General features: G+C 41.8%; 1 protein-coding gene and 1 long non-coding RNA gene across 2 annotated transcripts; both read left to right on the forward strand.

Annotated features, from left to right (window-relative positions):
* The first annotated feature begins 2,962 nt into the window (after nucleotides 1-2,962).
* LOC119500452 (lactase-phlorizin hydrolase-like) lies at nucleotides 2,963-17,615 on the forward strand. Its single transcript, XM_037790167.1, has 17 exons — nucleotides 2,963-3,578; nucleotides 5,383-5,453; nucleotides 7,408-7,485; nucleotides 7,579-7,672; nucleotides 10,200-10,287; nucleotides 10,385-11,063; nucleotides 11,154-11,802; nucleotides 11,893-13,443; nucleotides 13,544-13,812; nucleotides 13,927-14,217; nucleotides 14,303-14,501; nucleotides 14,736-14,938; nucleotides 15,069-15,175; nucleotides 15,274-15,405; nucleotides 15,510-15,733; nucleotides 15,945-16,181; nucleotides 17,267-17,615. The coding sequence occupies exons 1-17, from the start codon at nucleotides 2,963-2,965 to the stop codon at nucleotides 17,455-17,457; spliced, it is 5,679 nt and encodes a 1,892-aa protein (XP_037646095.1). The 3' UTR covers nucleotides 17,458-17,615.
* On the forward strand, nucleotides 6,675-10,327 carry LOC119499886. Its single transcript, XR_005209474.1, has 3 exons — nucleotides 6,675-6,823; nucleotides 10,058-10,059; nucleotides 10,316-10,327. It is a non-coding gene; the product is annotated as an uncharacterized LOC119499886 (long non-coding RNA).
* Nucleotides 17,616-20,218: the final 2,603 nt, after the last annotated feature.

Here is a 20,218-nt window from a genome sequence, read left to right on the forward strand (position 1 = left end):
CCCCTAACTGCATGTGATTATCATAAAGTGGGCATGTCTGTAAAGGGGAGACTCGTGGGTACCCATAGAACCCATTTACATTCACATATCTGGAGGTCAGAGGTCAAGGGACCCCTTTGAAAATGGCTACAGCAGTTTTCCTCGCCAAAATATAGCTCAAGTTTGGAGCATTATTTAACCTCCTTCCCGACAAGCTAGAATGACATGGTTGGTACCCATGGATTCTTTAAGTTTTCTTGTTTTATATGATGACAACATATCTTCACTCTATCTTTAAAACTGAGCCTGCTTTAATGCATTAAAGAAATTAGTGGCGTTAAAAAAATATTTTGCGTTAATGCGTTATTTTGTTAACTTAACGGCGCTAAATGTAATATATTACAGATTAGACTACAAACTATATAGAATATTATAAAAACAAAATACAGTTTATATTACTGTAAGGATGTGTGGATGCAATCCATGCATGAATATTACAGCATTAAAAACGTCAGTGCATCAGTTGCAACATCCTATTTGGGTTTTTTTAAATCCTGCAGGCAGAGGGCATCAGGGAAAACACATAATCACAATGTAATCAATATTATAATGCACAACTACAGCAAAATAGAAAAAAAATTCACTGCTCTATAAGAGTCATTTTAAGTTAATTTTCTATTTAAAAGCATAATTGTGTCCACTGGTCTCCACTGAAAAACAACTCCTTTTTAAGTTCATCCTGAGTTTGATACTAATAGATCTAGCAGAAAGTGGTATAAAAAGTGTTTTAACACAGACAGCAGTGTGTCAGGTAATGTCACTTTTGAAATGAGTACCAAGTAATAATGAGTAATATTTTAGCCAACATTTCCAGTGTGTTAGTGGTTCAGGGTTGAAACACTCATGGGGCGTGGGGACTGTTCCTGGGAAGTCGCTGCAGGTGAAGGTTGTTCATCATAACAACTGGCGACGCAGGAGTCACCGCTTATCAATACTGATGCAGTTGAGCACTTGTATTCAAATTACACAATATTCAGGAAAGTCTTGGTCCAATGTTTTTGCAGAATTTAAACAAGTTTAAGCAACTATTTTAATTGTTTAACATTTTATATCCTGCCACTGCCATTAAACAGAAATTTACATTTAATGAATCTAGTTGATTCTTACTATATGGGCCAAAATGTCTTCGACCTTAAATATAACAAGAATCAAGAATTTAGGAATTGTTCAAATGAAATCTACAGTATACAATACAAAGCAACTCTGCCATCAGACAGCCCTTTCCGACGTGGAACTGAAGCCGCTATATCGCTCTCTTCAAAGCCACCAAACTCCATTCACAAAAACAGTAATTTTACCTTGCAGAACACAGGAGTTGCTAGTCTACGGCTGCATCGATAGGTTAGTTTGTTTGTGTTATTGTGTGACTTTTGGATCTGAACTAACGTGGCGTCCACAGCGGCACATTACTTAGCTTCCGAAGCCGATACTCCTGTCTGCTTCTCCAAACTGGGAGCATGCCAACCGCCATCTAAGTTACTGTGTGTAATAGACACTGACTATGGATAACAATATATGTATATACTGTATGTATCTATGTCATCATGCAGAAACGTACGTCAGGTCACGTGGAAAAAAGTTTTGAGAGGGGTTTGGGAAAATACTCTAAAACATACGTACTTCAACCAAAATTTGAATGTTCGGATTTGAATACATAAGGAACACCACTGGGAAGCCAATAATAGACCCGTCCTTTAAATGTGATTAAGGTAGAGTCTGTACCTGGTTATATTGATGGGTAGGATGTATGAAGGTGTTCCCCTTTCAGTGGACCATACAGTGATCCATGTATAGTCTGTGCCAGGCTTGTCTCATACACTGTTCGTAGCTATATCTATGAAAAGTAATGCATTGTAATTTGTGTATATCCCACGAAATTGGTGTTTAATCCACGTAATTGTGAACCAGGAAACATAAAGAGCGGTAGATGCCGTGTAGGGAGGAGGTCGAGGGGGATGGGTGGGTCTAAAAATACCAGACTTTCACCCAGGAGACTGCCGTTCGTGTCCCGTGTGAAACCAAAACCATGTATTTGTCACATAACTTATGTACTTAAGTAACGCCACTTCGGCTAACCACAATCTTTTCCTAAACCTAACTAAGTAGTTTTGTTGCCTAAACCTAAGGGAGTTGCTTCCTGTGAATACGGAAGTTTATTTTGAAAAGACTGTATGCATGTAACGAGCGGATATTGACACGTGTTGCTGCATTCGTAGGAAAAAACAAAGGAAAAAGGAGGAATAACTTTTTCGTAAGATATCATACCAACCATTGTATGAGAATACGTTGTCTGTGCAGATGTGCTGTATATTTCCAAAGTGTTTTGGACTTGTGAACGACTCAAACAGCATATGAAAAGGCATGACTATATGACCTTCTGAGCGCTTGTGTTATTCCATGCAAAACATTAGGAGTTTAGGACGTGTTCTCTTACAATTTGTTTTATAGCTATTGTGATAGCTGTCTGTCACATGCTTGGTCTGAACTTAACAAGAGAAATAGAGCTGCTCCATCATACTCTGCATGTAGGTTCCTAAAGAACAAAACTGTCACTATTTTGAACGTACTTTGGCTGCTGAGATGTATATCTGACACATGTGGGTTCAAATCTAACAGCTTATATTCTCTCTCAGACTTTACCTGCATGCTATTAAAGAAACATACAACATTTTCCAAAGCATGTTGAAACTACATGGTCTTTAAACATGAGTACAAGACAGGGATGCATGCTATCACTTGACATGTGCGAGTCCAGAGTCTTTCTGACCGTATCACACAGCTGCAATAAAACACTGTAATTTCCACCACTTGGATGTGATATCCATCTTTTAATTGTGTAACAATGCAATAAGAAGAAAACAGAGTTGCTTTAAGGAGCTTGTCTATCAGTGGATAATATCAGTCCATCTTTTTCAAAGCCAGAATGAAGTACCTATTGTGGGTTGCATTTCTGTATGTGTTTTGTCTGTATGGATGCCGGAGCAGTGAGGTGAATGGACAGGAGGACTTTGTGCTTGTTGCAGGCCCTCTGACAAAGCAGCCGGGGAGAAGCTCCGGCAGCGCGGTGAATGATGCATTTGACTGCAGTCATCCCATTCCTCCGGGCTCTAAACACTACTTTGAGTACCTCCAGAGCAGAGGGGTGACCCACTTCAAAGTGCCGCTGTCATGGGCTCAACTCCTACCTAGAGGCTTCCCCAGCCAACCGCAGCAGGCTGTGGTTACCTGTTACCAGACTCTGCTGAAACAGCTGCTGGAGGTGGGCCTGCAGCCTCTGGTCGTCCTTCATGGATCCACGGTGCCAGACACTCTGAGATCAAGGTATGGAGGCTGGGAGAGCCAGAAGCTGCTAGAGGTGTTTCAGCAGTATGCAGAGTTTGCCTTCCAGGAGTTTGGAGCACTGGCAGACTCCTGGGTGACATTGAGTGAGTTGGATCATGTCCGGCGTGACGCGCAGCCTGCAGGTGCTCCCGGTCCTCTGCAAAATATCCTCCAGCTCAACAAGAACATTTACCAGCTCTACCATCAACGGTTTCCTGGCAAAGGTAAGTAAGACTGATAGAGGATGAGGAGAGGCTTAATGATATGATTGGTTGATTTAGCTCCTGTTTGCAGGATTGGTCATTTGTTACTATGTTTTAATAGTTAAATAGAATATAAATTATGTCTCATCACCCTTAATCATTTAAAACATAGTGTAATCACTAATAAGTAATATATTTTCTTTTCAGGTTCAGGTTCAGGTTACTGTATGTGTAGGTACATTTGGTTTGCAGCAAAAAGACAAGGTATCCATCGTGATACACACATTTTACAAACAGACAATAGACAAACATGATAAAAAAAGGCTCAAGGCTCCACTGACTACTAAAACCACTAAAATACAAAGAATAAATATAAAAAAGCAAGCATTGCTTCTATAGCATCTGTACAGTGTTGCTACAACTTGTTCATCTGAGTGATGGCTGCTGGAACAAAGCTATTTTTATACCGCTTTGTTCTACAGCACTAAACCTCCGTCCAGAAAGAAGAAGCTGAAATTTACTGTGCAAAGGGTGAGAGTGATCATTTCAAATGGTGCTGGTTATCCACTGGAACTGTGTGATGTACAGAGACCCTGGGTTAAAGCCTCAGTAGGCAGTATATTTTTTGGCATCATTGGGTAAAAATCCCATAATAACCTTTCAGCATATTGTAATTCAAGTGTTCTGAGAGAAAACTAGACTTCTGCACCTCCTCATGGCTCTGTTTTCAGGCTTTAACAAATATTGGCCAATCACAGGTCATTTCAGAGAGAGAGCGTTTGTATTGGCTGTGCCCCGGCTAGTGGGCGGTGCCTGGTATTTCCTCAACTGATCTCAACATGACTGCCGGGACACAAACTCAATAGGCATTACAGTGACAGAATATTGATTCATATTTGATCAGCGCTGCCTAGTTTGACTGTTTGAGTTTGTGAGTGATTGACAGCTGCTCAGAGACGGCAAGGCTCCAGCTCGGCTCTGATTGGTTGTTTTCCTCCGGTCTGTGAAATCTTGCAGATGCCATTAGTAGCACCGGAGGACACAGAGGCACATGATTGTTGTTGTAGATTACCTGTCTCATGCACTACTGTCAGGATATAGTGACCCATTTATTAATCATATTTGCTTCATTCCTACCCACTGCTGCTTTAAGCAATGATCACTAATCAGCCTACTAGACCATTTCACGATCTGATACAGATCATTTCTGTTCTTTAAAGATACGTTTCTAAATCATGAGAGCAAAGAAAAAGATTGATTCAATAAAAGCACACTAAAATAAGGTCATTATGGTTTTGTCAATGTGGGAATAGGCCAGTTTCCTCAAGCAAAACAGACGCTAGTGCCCCTTTTTGCATACAGCTTCACAATTAGCTTCAAAGTTCAGCTTTGAGTCAATAATTGTCCCAAGATATTTATAAGTTTGCACACATTCCACTCAGTGTATTTTGAGAAATAACTTGTAAAAATTATGACTTTATGACCAACTGATAAACTTTTTTTTCTATCTGAAACCCTTCACCTCATTATTTATGGCACAGATTACATGTGTAAATTACCGTGCTTATCTCAATAGTCAATCCAAGTCAGATCAATAAAATCCTCTAAGCACGCATTTCACTGTACAGCTGTGCCCAATGGGCTTTTTTCAGAGATTCGTCATAGTAGGAAAATCAAAGGTGTTACTAATAACGTTACTGTTCTATTGAAGCAGCTAAATGAAATTCAGCCATCATTCATGTAAAGATTTACACCTGTGCTTTGTCAAAATATCCTCAGTGAAAAAGTGTTAACAGTGTTCATGCTTCCATATTCACAGGGAGACGTCTGTCGATTGGGTTGAGAGCTAGTGATGTTGCAATTCTTCCCCAAATCAAAGGTTCAACCACAGTAAGCTGCATCCTCTGTTCTCTTATGCATCTGTTAAACTTCTTCTTTCGTTATATAATTAGCTTCCGGTGCTTTTGCTATGAGGTTCCAAAGGAAAACCATTTGAAAACAGTAAATCAGCATAAAAAGATAGAGTTAGTCATTTTCAACATCGTTTTTACAAGAAATTTACGGGAAATGCGTTGACGCAAATTTGTTTTAACGGCACTAATTTCTTTAACGCATTAACGCAACTTATGATTTTTAGGTTGTAGCGACTCAGTTTTAAAACTAGAGTAAAATATGATACTGGTATCAGATGAAATTACTAAACCTAAGAAATTCAATCATGGACGTTGGTACCAACCATGTCATACTTACGTATCGCGAGGGAGGCTATAAAACGCTCCAAGCTTACGCTAAATTTTGGCCATTTTCAAAGGGGTCCCTTGACCTTAAAATGGGTTATATAGGTACCCACGAGTCTCCCCTTTACAGACATGCCCACTTTATGATAATCACATGCAGTTTGGGGCAAGTCATAGTCAAGTCAGCACACTGACACACTGACAGCTGTTGTTGCCTATTATAAGATAAGATAAGATAAGATAAGATGGACCTTTATTAATCCCCGGAGGGAAATTCAGGTGTCAAAGCAGCAACATCAACAAACAGAGTGAATCACAGGAGAGGTAAAGGTATACACAAATTCTAAAGATAATAATAGAGATATAAAAGATACAGAGTGAATGGGTGAACATAGTGTGTACAGTCCGTCAATAAATAAATGTAGTATGTACAATAAATAAATAAATAAATAAATGTAATATGTACATATGTGCAGTCAGCAATAAAGTGGTATATAGGATGTATAGTGTAAAGTGAGTGTAAAGTGCGCCAGATAGTGCATGTTTAAATTTCTTAAAAGTCCTAATAGTTGTCATATGGGGGTTAGCCTTGGTTGTGGAGCCTGATGGCTACCAGCATGAAGGACTGACCCAGGCGCTTTGTGTTGTGCCGAGGAGGGATGAGTCTGTGGCTGAAGGTGCTCCTCATCTTGACTAGCTCATCATGGAGGGGGTGGAAGGGGTTTTCCAGGATAGCGTCCAGCTTCCTCCTCATCCTGCCCTCTGCCACCACCTCCAGACCGTCCAGCTCAGATCCAACCACAGAGCCAGCCTTCCTCACCAGCCTGTTCAGTCTGTTGGCATCCCTTGTGTTCATGTTACCCCCCCAACATACCACAGCAAAAAAGAGAACACTGGCTACTACAGACTGGTAAAACATCTGCAGCAGCCTATTGCATACATTAAAAGACCTGAGCCTCCTCAGGAAGAACAGTTTGCTCTGTCCCTTCCTGTAGAGGGCCTCGGTGTTATCAGTCCAGTCAAGTCTATTATGAGTACCATGTTATGATTGGAGCATATTGTTTTATGCTAAATGCAGTACCTGTGAGGGTTTATGGACAATATCTGTCATTGTTTTGTGTTGTTAATTGATTTCCAGTAATAAATATATACATACATTTGCATAAAGCAGCTCACTCCCATGTTGATAAGAGTATTAAATACTTGACTAAACTCCCTTTAAGGTACATTTTGAACAGATAAAAAATGTGTGATTAATTATTGATTATCACGATTTCTCCAAAGTGTGTTGTCAGCCTTTCAAATTGTTTTATACCTCTCCTTATCTTAACTCTTTGATAATAAGTGCTCAAAGATTATGTGTCAGCAACTTGTGGCCCATGCCTTTATCTGCACTCTTACACACATCATCACAAAACAACAAACCTTTTGGATAACATTAGTGTTCACCTATTTCACAATAGGTGTATAAAGTAGATCACAATCATTTTGGTGTATTTAACGGTGCATAATCCCTATGGCAATAAAACTTAAACAAGGAGCAATTATTTTTCATTAATAGACATGAGTGGGATAACATACCGTGCTGTATCTCCTATTTTCAACAGATGGATTTCGTGTCAGTGCACATTGACTATAACTGTGCCTCTGCATCAAACTTTGCAAAGGAGCTGAGCAGCTTACAGGTACAGTGAACATTAAAAGGTGTTTCTTTTCACGTTGTATTTCATATTTTGTATTACTTTTGACACCGCAGCCACATGCATGTTATGTTGTAGATGTCCAGTGGGGACCTGCCTATCCTGATATACGAGATGACTGCTCATAGTTGTCCATACAGTCAATACCAGCTTCTTGGCAATTTCTTACAAGGTAAGTGTCGTCATAGTTGACTTAATATTACTCTGTTATCCAATGTTCTACGTATAACATTAAAATATTTAACAATGAATACCAAGAAACAGCAGAACCTTTTTTAAGTAGTATTACTTTCAGGAAAATACTACCTGATTAGTATATTTATATACTAATTCAGACTAATAGGGCCTATTTCATATTGCCACTGCCTCTCTTTCTCTATGGAACAACATTGTCACTCCCAAATTAAACTACCTATCATTTATTATAAGCTAATATGATTTTGTGCTTTGTGAACTAATCCAAAATGCAGTTACAACAGGAAATATACACATGAAATTAAAGGTACTGTTTGTAACTTCTTACACTCTTATAAATCATTGCGGGTCGGTGTTTCCCATGCGCGCTCGCGTGTGGCTATGCTGTTCCGACACAAACTACACGGAAGCACCAAAACCGCACAGTTATATCTAGTGAAGCCCGTCTGTGAAACAGTGTCAACTAATCCTGCTCCAGCCTCCCGACCGCTGCCAGAAGACACAGGGGGGACCATAGTCTTGGTCTCCAGGACCGGAATCTCTGCTGTACTCTGCTCCTCTGCTCCTCTCCTCCTCTGCCTGCCTTCACTCACACACCGCGCTCTTTCTCGCTCTTTCGCTCCACCTCTCACGTGCATGCGGCACATTACACACTGCAGAAGAGTTAGTTTAGCTCTGAGAATATCTAGTGAATGTACAGTGGACGTTTGTGCAGAAATAACTGCTGCAGCTCCTCCAGACCAACAGAGGTTTCCCGTGTTGTTTCCTGCTGCTGAGTGAAGTGATGGGGCTCCGGAGCGAGTAACGTTATCGTCTCTGACCAAAACTCCAGTGTCTCCCCTGTTCCTTCTGACCGCGGTCAGCTAACATTACTGCCAAGCAGCTGAAATATAGAGTGATATTGTGGTTTTAGCTGACGTGTGTCGCGTCACTGTTTTGATCGATGCTCGTTCATGTCTATGTGGAGCGAGCACGAGCGCGAGCAACAGGACGCTGACTTTAGTTGACTTAATGGCCACAGGTGTCGCTGTTAACAAGCAATTTCTGATTCTTACATAGAGTCCCTTCACTCTAAAAGTGACCACTCTTTTGAAATTGATAAATACACCTGTGGTTCTTATACCGCAAGAGTTAATGCATAAAACACAACTCAATGTGTTTAGCAGGCAATACATAGTTTTAGCAGTCATTTAAATTAAATGAAGAATGTAGGATTTAAAGCAGATACCTGGAGTATTTGTTGTAGTTTAAAGGGACTCTGTGTAAGAATCAGAAATTGCTTGTTAACAGCGACACCTGTGGCCGTTAAGTCAGCATCCTGTTGCACGCACCCGCGCTTGTGCTTGCTCTTCATAGACATGAACGAGCATTGATCAAAACAGTGAGGCGACACACGTCAGCTAAAAGCACAATATCACTCTATATTTCAACTGCTTGGCAGTAATGTTAGCTGACCAGACGAAGGTCTCTCCATGAATCAATGCTGATCCTGTTTCCTGCTTCAAACTCCCGTCTTCTGCAGTGTGTAGTGTGCGCGCATGCACGTGAGAAGTGGAGCGAGTGAGAACGAGCGCGGTGTGTGTGAGTGAAGGCAGGCAGGCAGCGGAGCAGACACAGCAAGGACTCCAGTCCTGGAGACCAAAGCTACGGTCTCCCCTGTGTCTTCTGACCGCGGTCGAAAGGCTGAAGCAGGAAGAGTTGACACTGTTTTGCAAGACGGGCTTCACTAGATAGAACTTTGCAGTTTTGGTGCTTCCGTGTAGTTTGTGTTGGAACAGTGTAGCCACACGTGACTGCGCATGGGAAACACCGACCCGCAATGATTTATAAGAGTGTAAGTGAAAGAGGTTACAAAGACACCGCATTAGACACCGGCCGATTTATACGTGTAAGAAGTTACAAACAGTCCCTTTAAGCAAACATGTCAACCAAATATTGATGGATGTCAACAGTTTTTAGCCATGCTGGCATGGCTCTAGGGATGGCCAGGTCAGTCAGTCCACCACTTTGGTTCGGACTGAAATAGCTTAACAACTATCACTCGGATTGACATTACATTTTGTATAAAGATTCACAGTGCCCGGAGGATGCATCCTACTGACAATGGTGATCCTCTAGCTTTTTCTCTACCACCACCATGAGGTTCATATTTGTGGTTTTGAGTGAAATATATAAGCAACTATCAGACGGATTGGCATGACATTTGGTATAAACATCGATGTCCCCTTCGGGGTGAATTGTTATAACTTTGGTCCTTTAACTTTTCAACTCGTGCCATCCTCAGGTCAAAATCTCATTTTGTCCAATACTTCAGCTTATAGCCAAATACCTGCCAAACTAATGACATTCCCATCAGCCTCAGCTGTACTTTGAACTTAGTGCCAATTAGCAAATGTTAGCATGCTAACGCACTAAACTAAAATGGTGAATATGGTCACTACTATAGGCTACTACACGTAGTGTTGGTCAAATATGTTAGTAACTTTGTCTTGCACCCATCACAGCCTTATTGAACAACAAGGACCTGAATATTGTAGGATGTGACATGATGGATATGTTGGGTAAGCTGGACATGGAGGACTTCCAAACCAGGTAACAGTTATCTTGGTGAAATGCACAGTTTCATATGTACTGACAAATCTTTTTCCTGTATGTTTACATTGGTTTATGTCCTTCTCTTTTCCAACAGTCATGGTATTTCAGACTACAATGGAATTAAATCATTTAGAAACAGTTATCAGAATGTGTGGAATAACTTTGGGGCCCAGACCTCAACAGAACGAGATCTTTTCCTCAACCAATCGTTCCCCTCTGGTTTCCAATGGGCCACCTCCAGCGAGTCCTTCAAGGTTGAGGGAGGCTGGATAGAAGGTGGGAAGGGAGAGACCATTTGGGACCGTTTTGGTCATGACAGCCTAGCCTTTGCGAATCAGACAGCTGATCAAGCTTGTGACAGTTACCACAAGGTGGATTATGATGTCTACCTCCTGCGAGGTCTTCAAGTCAACACCTACCAGTTTTCCATCTCCTGGGCCCGTATTTTCCCCTCAGGCCACCGGGGCAGCCAATCAGAGAAAGGGGCTCTCTACTATGACAAGCTGATCAATACTCTCATTGAATCTGGCATCCAACCTGTTGTCACTCTCCACCACTGGGATCTGCCCCAGGCACTCCAGGACAATGGTGGATGGACCAACGCTTCAATTGTTGAATCCTTCAAGGACTACGCAGACAACTGTTTCTCCAGGTTTGGAGACAGGGTCAAGACCTGGAACACATTCAGTAGCCCCTGGGTGGTGAGCCATGCTGGGTATGGCACTGGTGAGCATCCCCCTGGAGTAAAAGACTATGTGGTTGCCTCCTATCAGGTGAGAGCAATGGTCTTACTATAATGTAAATATACACTGTTTCATTTTCATTCTTGTACATTTACCTCACCGGTTCTTTAATCTTTGCAGGCCACTCACAATATGCTCAAGTCCCATGCTGAGGCCTGGCATATCTACAATGACAAATACAGGAAGACGCAAGGAGGGAAAGTGGGCATTGCATTGAACTCTGACTGGGCTGAGCCCATGGACCCCTCCAGACCTGAAGACATAGCAGCTGCAGATCGCTACCTGCAGTTCATGTTGGGCTGGTTTGCACATCCCATCTTTGTAGATGGAGATTATCCTCCAACACTCAAGACTCAGATTGAACAGAAAAGAAATGAGTGTCCCCACTCTGAGCCTGCAAGACTTCCTGTTTTCACTGCTGAAGAGAGCCAGAGGATACGTGGAACAGCTGACTTTTTGGGATTAAACCATTATACCTCCCGGTTGGTCAACAACAGTGTTGGTGGCTGCACCCCTGGTCCTCAGGGGGTAGGCAACTTCCAGGCACATGTAGACCCGTCATGGTCCTCTACAGCTTCTGACTGGATCTATTCTACACCTTGGGGACTTAGAAGGCTTCTAAACTACATTTCCACAGAATACCTGAATGTTACTAAAGTACCTATCCACATAACTGGGAATGGTATGCCTACTGAGGAGAGTGGGGACACTCTCAATGACACCAGTAGAATAGAGTACATGAAGAGTTACATCAACGAGGCCCTGAAAGGTTAGTGTCTGGAATTTCTCTGATAGGACAGCACCATTTACACAGTGTTGAAATAATTTTAATGTGCTATTGTTTTTGTCCATTTTGTAGCAATATCCTTAGATGAAGTGGATGTGCAGCGATTCACAGTGCAGTCACTCATGGATGGATTTGAGGGAAAACAAGGCTACAGCCAAAGATTTGGTCTCCACCATGTTGACTTTGAAGATGCAGACAGACCAAGAACCCCAAAGCAATCAGCATATTTCTACACTCAGGTTATCAAGCAAAATGGATTTGGTTCACACAAAGGGGATGTTTTTAAAGGGGCAGAGATACAACTCACCCGCCGTCCAACTGCTTTATCACCGTCAGAGGTTCCATCTAAATCAAAGGTTGTCTGGGAAAAATTCTCACATCAGTCGAAATTCCAGAGAAAAATCTACCACTACGGCACTTTCCCTCAAGGCTTCAGCTGGGGAGTATCATCTTCAGCTTACCAGATTGAAGGTGGCTGGAATGCTGATGGGAAGGGGCCCAGCGTCTGGGATATATTCACCCACAAACCGGGCAGTATTCCTGCTAATGCCAATGGAGATGTGGCCTGTGACAGCTACCACAGGCTTGAAGAAGACTTCTACATGCTGCGAGCTCTGAGTGTGAAGTCATACAGATTCTCTTTGTCCTGGTCCAGGATCTTTCCCGATGGTCGGCGTACATCCCTGAACCAGAAAGGTGTTGACTACTACAATAGACTCATTGATGGCCTCCTAGCATATAACATCACGCCCATGGTGACACTCTACCACTGGGACCTTCCTCAAGCTTTGCAAGACCTCGGTGGCTGGGACAATGTAGAGATGATCAACATGTTTAATGACTTTTGTGACTTCTGCTTTGCCACCTTTGGCGACAGAGTGACATTTTGGATGACCTTCAACCAGCCTCACACAATTGCGTGGTTAGGATATGGACGTGGACAGATCCCACCAAATGTTAAGATTCCAGGGATTGCACCATACAGAGTTGCACACAACCTTATAAAAGCACACGCCACCGCATACCACACATACGATGATAAGTATCGCAAATCCCAAGGTGGTCTAGTATCCATTGCCCTCAATGCTGATTGGATTGAACCTAAAGATGTTAATGTTCCCCGTGAAGTGGTGGCTGCTGACCGCGCTCTGCAGTTCCAACTGGGTTGGTTTGCACACCCCATTTTCAAGAATGGTGACTACCCTGATGCGATGAAGTGGCAAGTTGGAAACAAGAGTGAACTCCAAGGTCTTTCAGAGACAAGACTACCTGCCTTCACTGAAGAAGAAAAGAGCTTCATCAAGGGAACTGCTGACATGTTCTGTGTAAATCATTACACGACAAAGATTGCACGCCATGCTACATTGAGGCTTTCCCCTCAATCTTATGAATATGACCAGGACTTGTCAGAAGCAGAAGAAGGTGATTCACCAACTACTGCCATCAGTAACCAGAGAGCTGTAGCATGGGGCTTGAGAAGACTCCTCAACTGGATCAAAGAGGAGTATGGAGATCCAGAGATTTACATCACTGAGAATGGAGTAGCTACAGACATTAAGACAACTTGGGATGACTCTGCCAGAATATTTTATTACAAGACCTATGTTGACGAGGCTCTGAAAGGTGCACAGACATAAGCACTTGTTAAGATAAATATGATTGTCATGACTGTTTAGATTTTTAGTATTGATCGTTTATTTGTGTGTGTATGTTTTAATCACAGCATCTGACCTTGATGGCGTGAAGGTGAAAGGATACATAGCAACATCTCTCATGGATTCTTTTGAGTGGCTTAATGGGTACAAAGTTGGATTTGGGCTGCACCATGTGGACTTCACCAACCCGAACAGGCCAAGGACACCCAAGTACTCAGCTCATTTCTACTACCAACTCATAAAGAATAATGGTTTCCCTACACCAGATGATGAGAAGCTAATTCATGGACATTTCCGCAAAGATTTTATTTGGAGTACTGCAACTGCATCGTACCAGGTACCAGGTTTAGATGAAGCCCCTTCATTAATTCTGGATCAGGGAATTGCACATATTACTCATTTTGTTTTGTTTTTTTCTATGTAATATCTGTTTTACATTTGCTGTCTCCAGATTGAAGGGGGATGGAGAGCAGATGGAAAAGGTCTCAGCATCTGGGACAAGTTTGCTCACACTCCTCTCCGAGTGTTCAATGATGACAACGGCGACATAGCCTGCAACAGTTACAATAAAGTAGAGGAGGACGTCGCTATATTGAAGCAACTTAAGGTGACCCATTATCGTTTCTCCATATCCTGGCCAAGGGTGCTTCCTGATGGCACCACCGAGCACGTCAATGAGGCTGGACTCGGCTACTACCACAGACTGGTGGATGCACTGCTCGCAGCAAACATTCAACCTCATGTAGGCTATGTGTAATTCTTGCCAGCGTCTCAAGAAGTTATTTGCAATGGAAAGTTGGTTAATTCCGTTTTTCCTTTGTTGTTAGATCACTCTCTACCACTGGGACCTTCCACAAGCTCTGCAGGACCTTGGGGGCTGGGAGAATGAGACTATTATTGTCAAATTCAGGGATTACGCTGACCTCATCTTTAGCCGTCTTGGCCACAAAGTGAAATTCTGGATCACCATTAATGAGCCGTACAATATAGCCAACGTGGGCCATGGCTACGGAGCAGCTGCCCCAGGTATGCCTTTACGTAATACTCTTCATCTCACACTCTACCTCACATTAATGTATGCTCACTTGTTTGGTGTGAAAAACAGGTTAAAAAGGGAAATTTTACCAAAACAGTATTGCATGGTCATGAAGTGTTTTTTTAAAACCAATCCTTAATCTCGACCTTTCTAAACCACAATGATAAAAGTCATATAGCTAAACAAACTAGAAAATGTGTCTGTTACTCCTTGTGCGTGTCCAGGGATCAGTTTCCGACCAGGCACTCTGCCCTACATTGTGGGTCACAATCTGCTTAAATCTCACGCTGAGGCCTGGCATCTCTACAATGACACGTACCGGGCCGAACAGAAAGGAATTATCTCCATCACCATCAACTCTGACTGGTCAGAACCTAGAAATCCCTACAAGCAGGAGGACATTGATGCCGCAAGACGTGTGGTGCAGGTACTTTAAAAAACAAAAAAGGAAATTCTTTTACGGGCCTTATTGTTTATAGATTCTTCAATTGCATGCACATTTTATGTGGAAATAGTTTATTAGGTATCTAATGGCAGTTGTGTGTCTCCTTGTGCAGTTCTATATTGGCTGGTTTGCCCATCCCGTATTTAATGGAGACTACAGCAACATGATGAAGACAATCATTCGAGAGCGAAGCTTAGCTGCTGGTCTGCTTAAATCTCGGTATTATTAAAACCAACATTAAAGCCCGAAAGTGAAATCATGAAAAATTGATTTACATTCATTGGGTACATTTAATTATGTCAATACAATCTCTCCAGGCTGCCTGAGTTCATTCCTGAGGAGATCAAGAGGATTAAGGGGACCTATGATTATTTTGGGTTCAACCATTACACCACTGTGCTTGCTTTCCCTGTGAACTATGGAGACCTTCAGCACTATGATGCCGATAGGTAAGCAAGTACCAACAGGAGCCAGGTGGGAGAAGCAAGTTATACATTATCACATGGTGGTGAGCTGTGAAATAAAACCATTTCCCTGATTTGATCTTCTCAAGGGGTGCAGGAACAATTGCTGATCGTACCTGGCTGGATTCAGGCTCATCCTGGCTGAAGGTCTCACCGTTTGGATTCCGCAGGATATTAAACTTCATTAAGGAGGAGTATGGAAATCCACCTATTATCATCACAGAAAATGGCATGTCAGAGCGGGGGCCTATTGACCTAAATGATCTTCATAGGAGCTACTACTATGAAAAATACATCAACCAGGCGCTGAAAGGTATCCGACGACTACTTCCATCGTATATTTTTAATAGAGACAATTGGTAAAATCTCATGTAAAGTAATAATCAATGTATAATGGTTCATAGTAATTTTGCTGTTTCACAGAATAATGTTCATGTTCAAACCAAGATACTGAATTTCTAGTTCATAAAACAATCATTTAGAGTGGATTTGCATTCCTAAAGGTGTTCATTTTCTTTTCCCAGCTTACTTGCTGGATCACGTGGATATCCGTGGTTACACAGCGTGGTCACTGATGGACAACCTAGAGTGGGCCACTGGCTTTTCAGAGAGATTTGGTCTTTTCTACGTCAATCACTCAGACCCTAAATTACCTCGAGTGGCCAAGACTTCTGTTACCCTCTACTCCACCATCATCAACTGCAACGGGTTTCCAGACCCCGCCTTGGGACCCCATGAGTGCTTGAACACCGAGCCTGAAGGTAAATTGATGCATCCACCAACCAAGCACTAAATATAGGGGTAGTTTGGGTGTTTTGAAGCGGGGTTGTATGCAGTACCTATCCATAGTCAGTGTATTACCTACAGATAGATGGTGGTCGGCACGCCCCCGGTTTGGAGAAACAGACTGGAGTACCAGCACCGGAGCAAAGCAATGTACTGCTGTGGACGGGGCCAGCAGCAAAATAAAATTTAGCCACCTAAAAGACTCATAAAAAAAAATCAATATCCGTTTAAGTGTACGTTATATTTAGAATATTTTCAAAGCTTTATCTTGCGTCAGACAGCCCTTTCCTTCTCCTTTCCGATGGGGAACTGAATTGAAAGTGAAACTTATCAATGCTCTCTTCAAAGCCACCAGACTCCGTTGACAAAATCAGTATAGGTAAGTTTCATTTTCAGTTCAGTTCCCCATCGGAAAATATTCTAAATGTAGCGCACACTTAAACTGATATTGATTGTTTTTAGGTGAGCCTTTCTTTCAGGTAGCTAAAATATGTTTTGCTGCTGCCCCTGTCCACAGCAGTACATTGCTTTGCTCCCGTGTCGGTACTCTTGTCTGTTCTCCTAACTGGGGGCGTGCCGACCGTCATCTACTGTAGGTAACACACTGACTATGGATAAGTACCTCATACAACCCCACTTCAAAACGCCCAAACTATCCCTTTAAAATGGATCTCTTTTAAACAAGAGATATAGTGTGTTAATATTAGTGACCTTTAGAGGTCTGTTGCTTACGGACAGAGCCAGGCTAGCTGCTTCCTCATGCTCTCAGTCTTTATGCTAAGCTTAAGTTAACTGTCTGCTGTCTGTAGCTTGATATTTAAAGGACGGACACAACAGAGTGGTATTGATCTTCTCATCTAGCTCTTAGCATGAAAGCGAGTACGCTTTCCCCCCACCCCCCCGACATATCACTATTTTTTTCATAGAAAACAACATTCAGTGATAGTAGAAGTTCAGATTTTGTGAACTAGTAGATTTTTCTGTTCCCACATTTAAGATGTGAAAAACAATTATGGTTTAAATTTACAGTTACTATTGTTAATATGTGTCCTTTCTACAGCAACAAGTGCACCGATCACACCGGTTCCCTCTGACAACACTGTGAGCTTCCTGGGTATGACGCTCTCTACCAGTGATGCTGAGACCGGACTCACCACCACATTTGCTCTCCTGATTGTTGCAGTGTTTGGAGCTATTTGTACATCATATTGCTTCTTTAAGGCTAAAAAACATTCCACGGAAAAACTGTAGAATATTGAATCTATAAAAATGGTACGGAAATTCTAATTGCAAATATGCAGAGTTGTAATGTAATGAAGTTGTAGATTAAATATGTTTATTCATTGCAGGCTGTAAAAATGTTAATTATTTTCCTAAGAGCATGCTCAACAAATGTACTTTATTTTTCATCAATTCAATAACATCTCCAATATGTTACTGCTTTTGTCAAGTCTCAGTTTATGATTAAAAAATATATAATTTGCTCATGATCCACGTTATTTACTGCTTAAAACTGATCCCCTGTAGACGCATCATGCAATGTGAACCACACTGAATCCCACAAGATGGTTCTGGTAGCTCTCCGTCCTGTATTCAAAAAGTAAAACACAAAGAAGTAATTTACAGTAGCAGTCCCATACGCTCAAACCAGGGATACACACTTCCAGTTTGATCAAGACAAATATGGAACTTCATGCAACCACATGTTTACTATCACATAACATAAAACATTCTGAACCTAATAACTTCATCCAGCGAATGATTTGCTTTCAAATGCATCAATATAAAAAGAGTTAATGACAGACGTTGTCAGATAGTTCTTTAAAGCAGCAGTAGGCAGAAAATTTTTGGCATCATTGGGCAAAAGTTCCATAATAACATTTCAGCATATTGTAATTCAAGTGTTCTGAGAGAAAACTAGACTTCTGCTCCTCCTCATGGCTCTGTTTTCAGGCTTTAGAAAATCTAGCCGGTGACGGGAGACTTTGGCCAATCACAGGTCATTTCGGAGAAAGAGAGCGTTCCTATTGGCTGCTCATTCAACAGAATCAAGCAATCAAACTAGGCAGCGCTAATCAAATATTAATTAATATTCTGTTACTGTAATGCCTATTTCTTGCGTAAAATGTGTTCAGAATCATCTTGTAGTGTACTGTTTAGCTGTAAAATGAGAAATTGTGCTGCGGCTGGTGGGCGGTGCTTGGTATTTCCTCAACTGATCTCAACATGGCGGCGGGATCACAAACTTTCTCATTTTACAGCTAAATAGTACACTACAAGATGTTTCTGAGAACATTTTATGCAAGAAATAAGCATGACAGTAACAGAATATTGATTCATATTTGATAAGCGCTGCCTATTTTGACCATTTGATCAGAGTTTGTGAGTGATTGACAGCTGCTCAGAGACGGCAAGGCTTCAGCTCGGCTCTGATTGGTTGTTTTCCTCCGTTCTGTGAAATCTTGCAGATGCCATTAGGAGCACCGGAGGACACAGAGGAACATGTTTTTTTCAGATTACCTGTCTCATGCAAGACTGTCAGGATATAGTGACCGTTTTATAAAAGAATATTTTTTTTTAAATCATATTTGCTCCATTTCTACCCACTGCTGCTTAAACACCTTTCACTACAATGACAAGTGCTGTTAGATACTTTATCTTTAAGTATATGCTAGACATCATTTGCACTTGCATTGTCAAATAAGTGAAACAAAAGATATTGCATCATGCATGAAATACTGGATATTGACTTGCAGAGGTCAGACATCTGTTCTTTTAACTTAATAATAATGCCATGTCTGAATTTATGTGAAGTCAACTAAACATTGGGGGGCTGCAGCATTAGATCAGCTGTGATTTAAGGTGCTTTTCCTTACACAAGATAACATGGTCTCTTAGTGTCCCACATACTGTTCCCAGAAACTGCAGTTAACCATCTGCACCTGTGGTTTAACATTAGCACTGCAGAGATCAGCTAATGCCACTAGAGGTCAGTGTAGGTTTAACTTCATCCTGCTGCACACCTGGTTTACTGGAGGAGGAGATTCAGAGCCTCTAAAACTTCAAATCTTGAACCACCCAATGAAGGAAATACTGTTCTAGTGTCCCACCTGGCCATCATGATGATCTGCAGGCCACAAGATCATCGACCATTTGTACACAGTAGTTTGATTTTAAAGACATTAAAGGCACTGTTGGTAACATTGAGAAACTAGAAAGAGTACACTAGCCAAAATGATGCTGAAACTACTTTGCCTGTTTTAACAAGCAAGTACAGACAGAACACAGACAGAACACAGACAGAACCCCTTACTGTACCATTCCACCCTCTTTTATAGAGGGGTAGGGGACAGGTGATGTTCAGGGGTAATAGTCAACAGTAGATGTCACATAGAAGTGGTGTACATCACCTGAAAGCTGCCAACCTGAACATTAATTCGAGATGCAGCTCATCAGTTTGTAAAGTTGTTCTAGTCATAAATCAAAAATAAACAATTCATTCATTAATGGGGAGACTCGTGGGTATCAATAGAACCCATTTTCATTCACATATCTTAAGGTCAGAGGTCAAGGGACCCCTTTGAAAATGGTCATGCCAGTTTTTTCCTCGCCAAAATTTAACCTAACTTTATTTAGCCTCCTTCTATATAAATAAAATCATTATTATTATTCTCAACAACTGGCATGATACCTGTAAAACTGAACCTGCTACAGCCTCTGAGAGACCGTAAAGTCGGTATGCCCGCGATCCCGTGGGTCTCAGAGGATTCAGATAGGGCAGCTGTGGCTCAGAGGTAGAGCGTGTTGTCCACCAATCGGAAGGTCGGTGGTTCAATCCCCGGCTCCTCCGGTCACTAGCCGAAGTGTCCTTAAGCAAGATGCGGCCAACACTGTTTAACAGACGGGCTTCACTACATATAACTTTGCAGTTTTGGTGCTTCCGTGTAGTTTGTGTTGGAGTCTGAGTCTGAACAGCGTAGCCACACGTGAGCGCGCATGGGACACCGACCCG

Source organism: Sebastes umbrosus, chromosome 13 (genome assembly GCF_015220745.1).
Source record: "Sebastes umbrosus isolate fSebUmb1 chromosome 13, fSebUmb1.pri, whole genome shotgun sequence".
NCBI lineage: Eukaryota > Metazoa > Chordata > Actinopteri > Perciformes > Sebastidae > Sebastes > Sebastes umbrosus.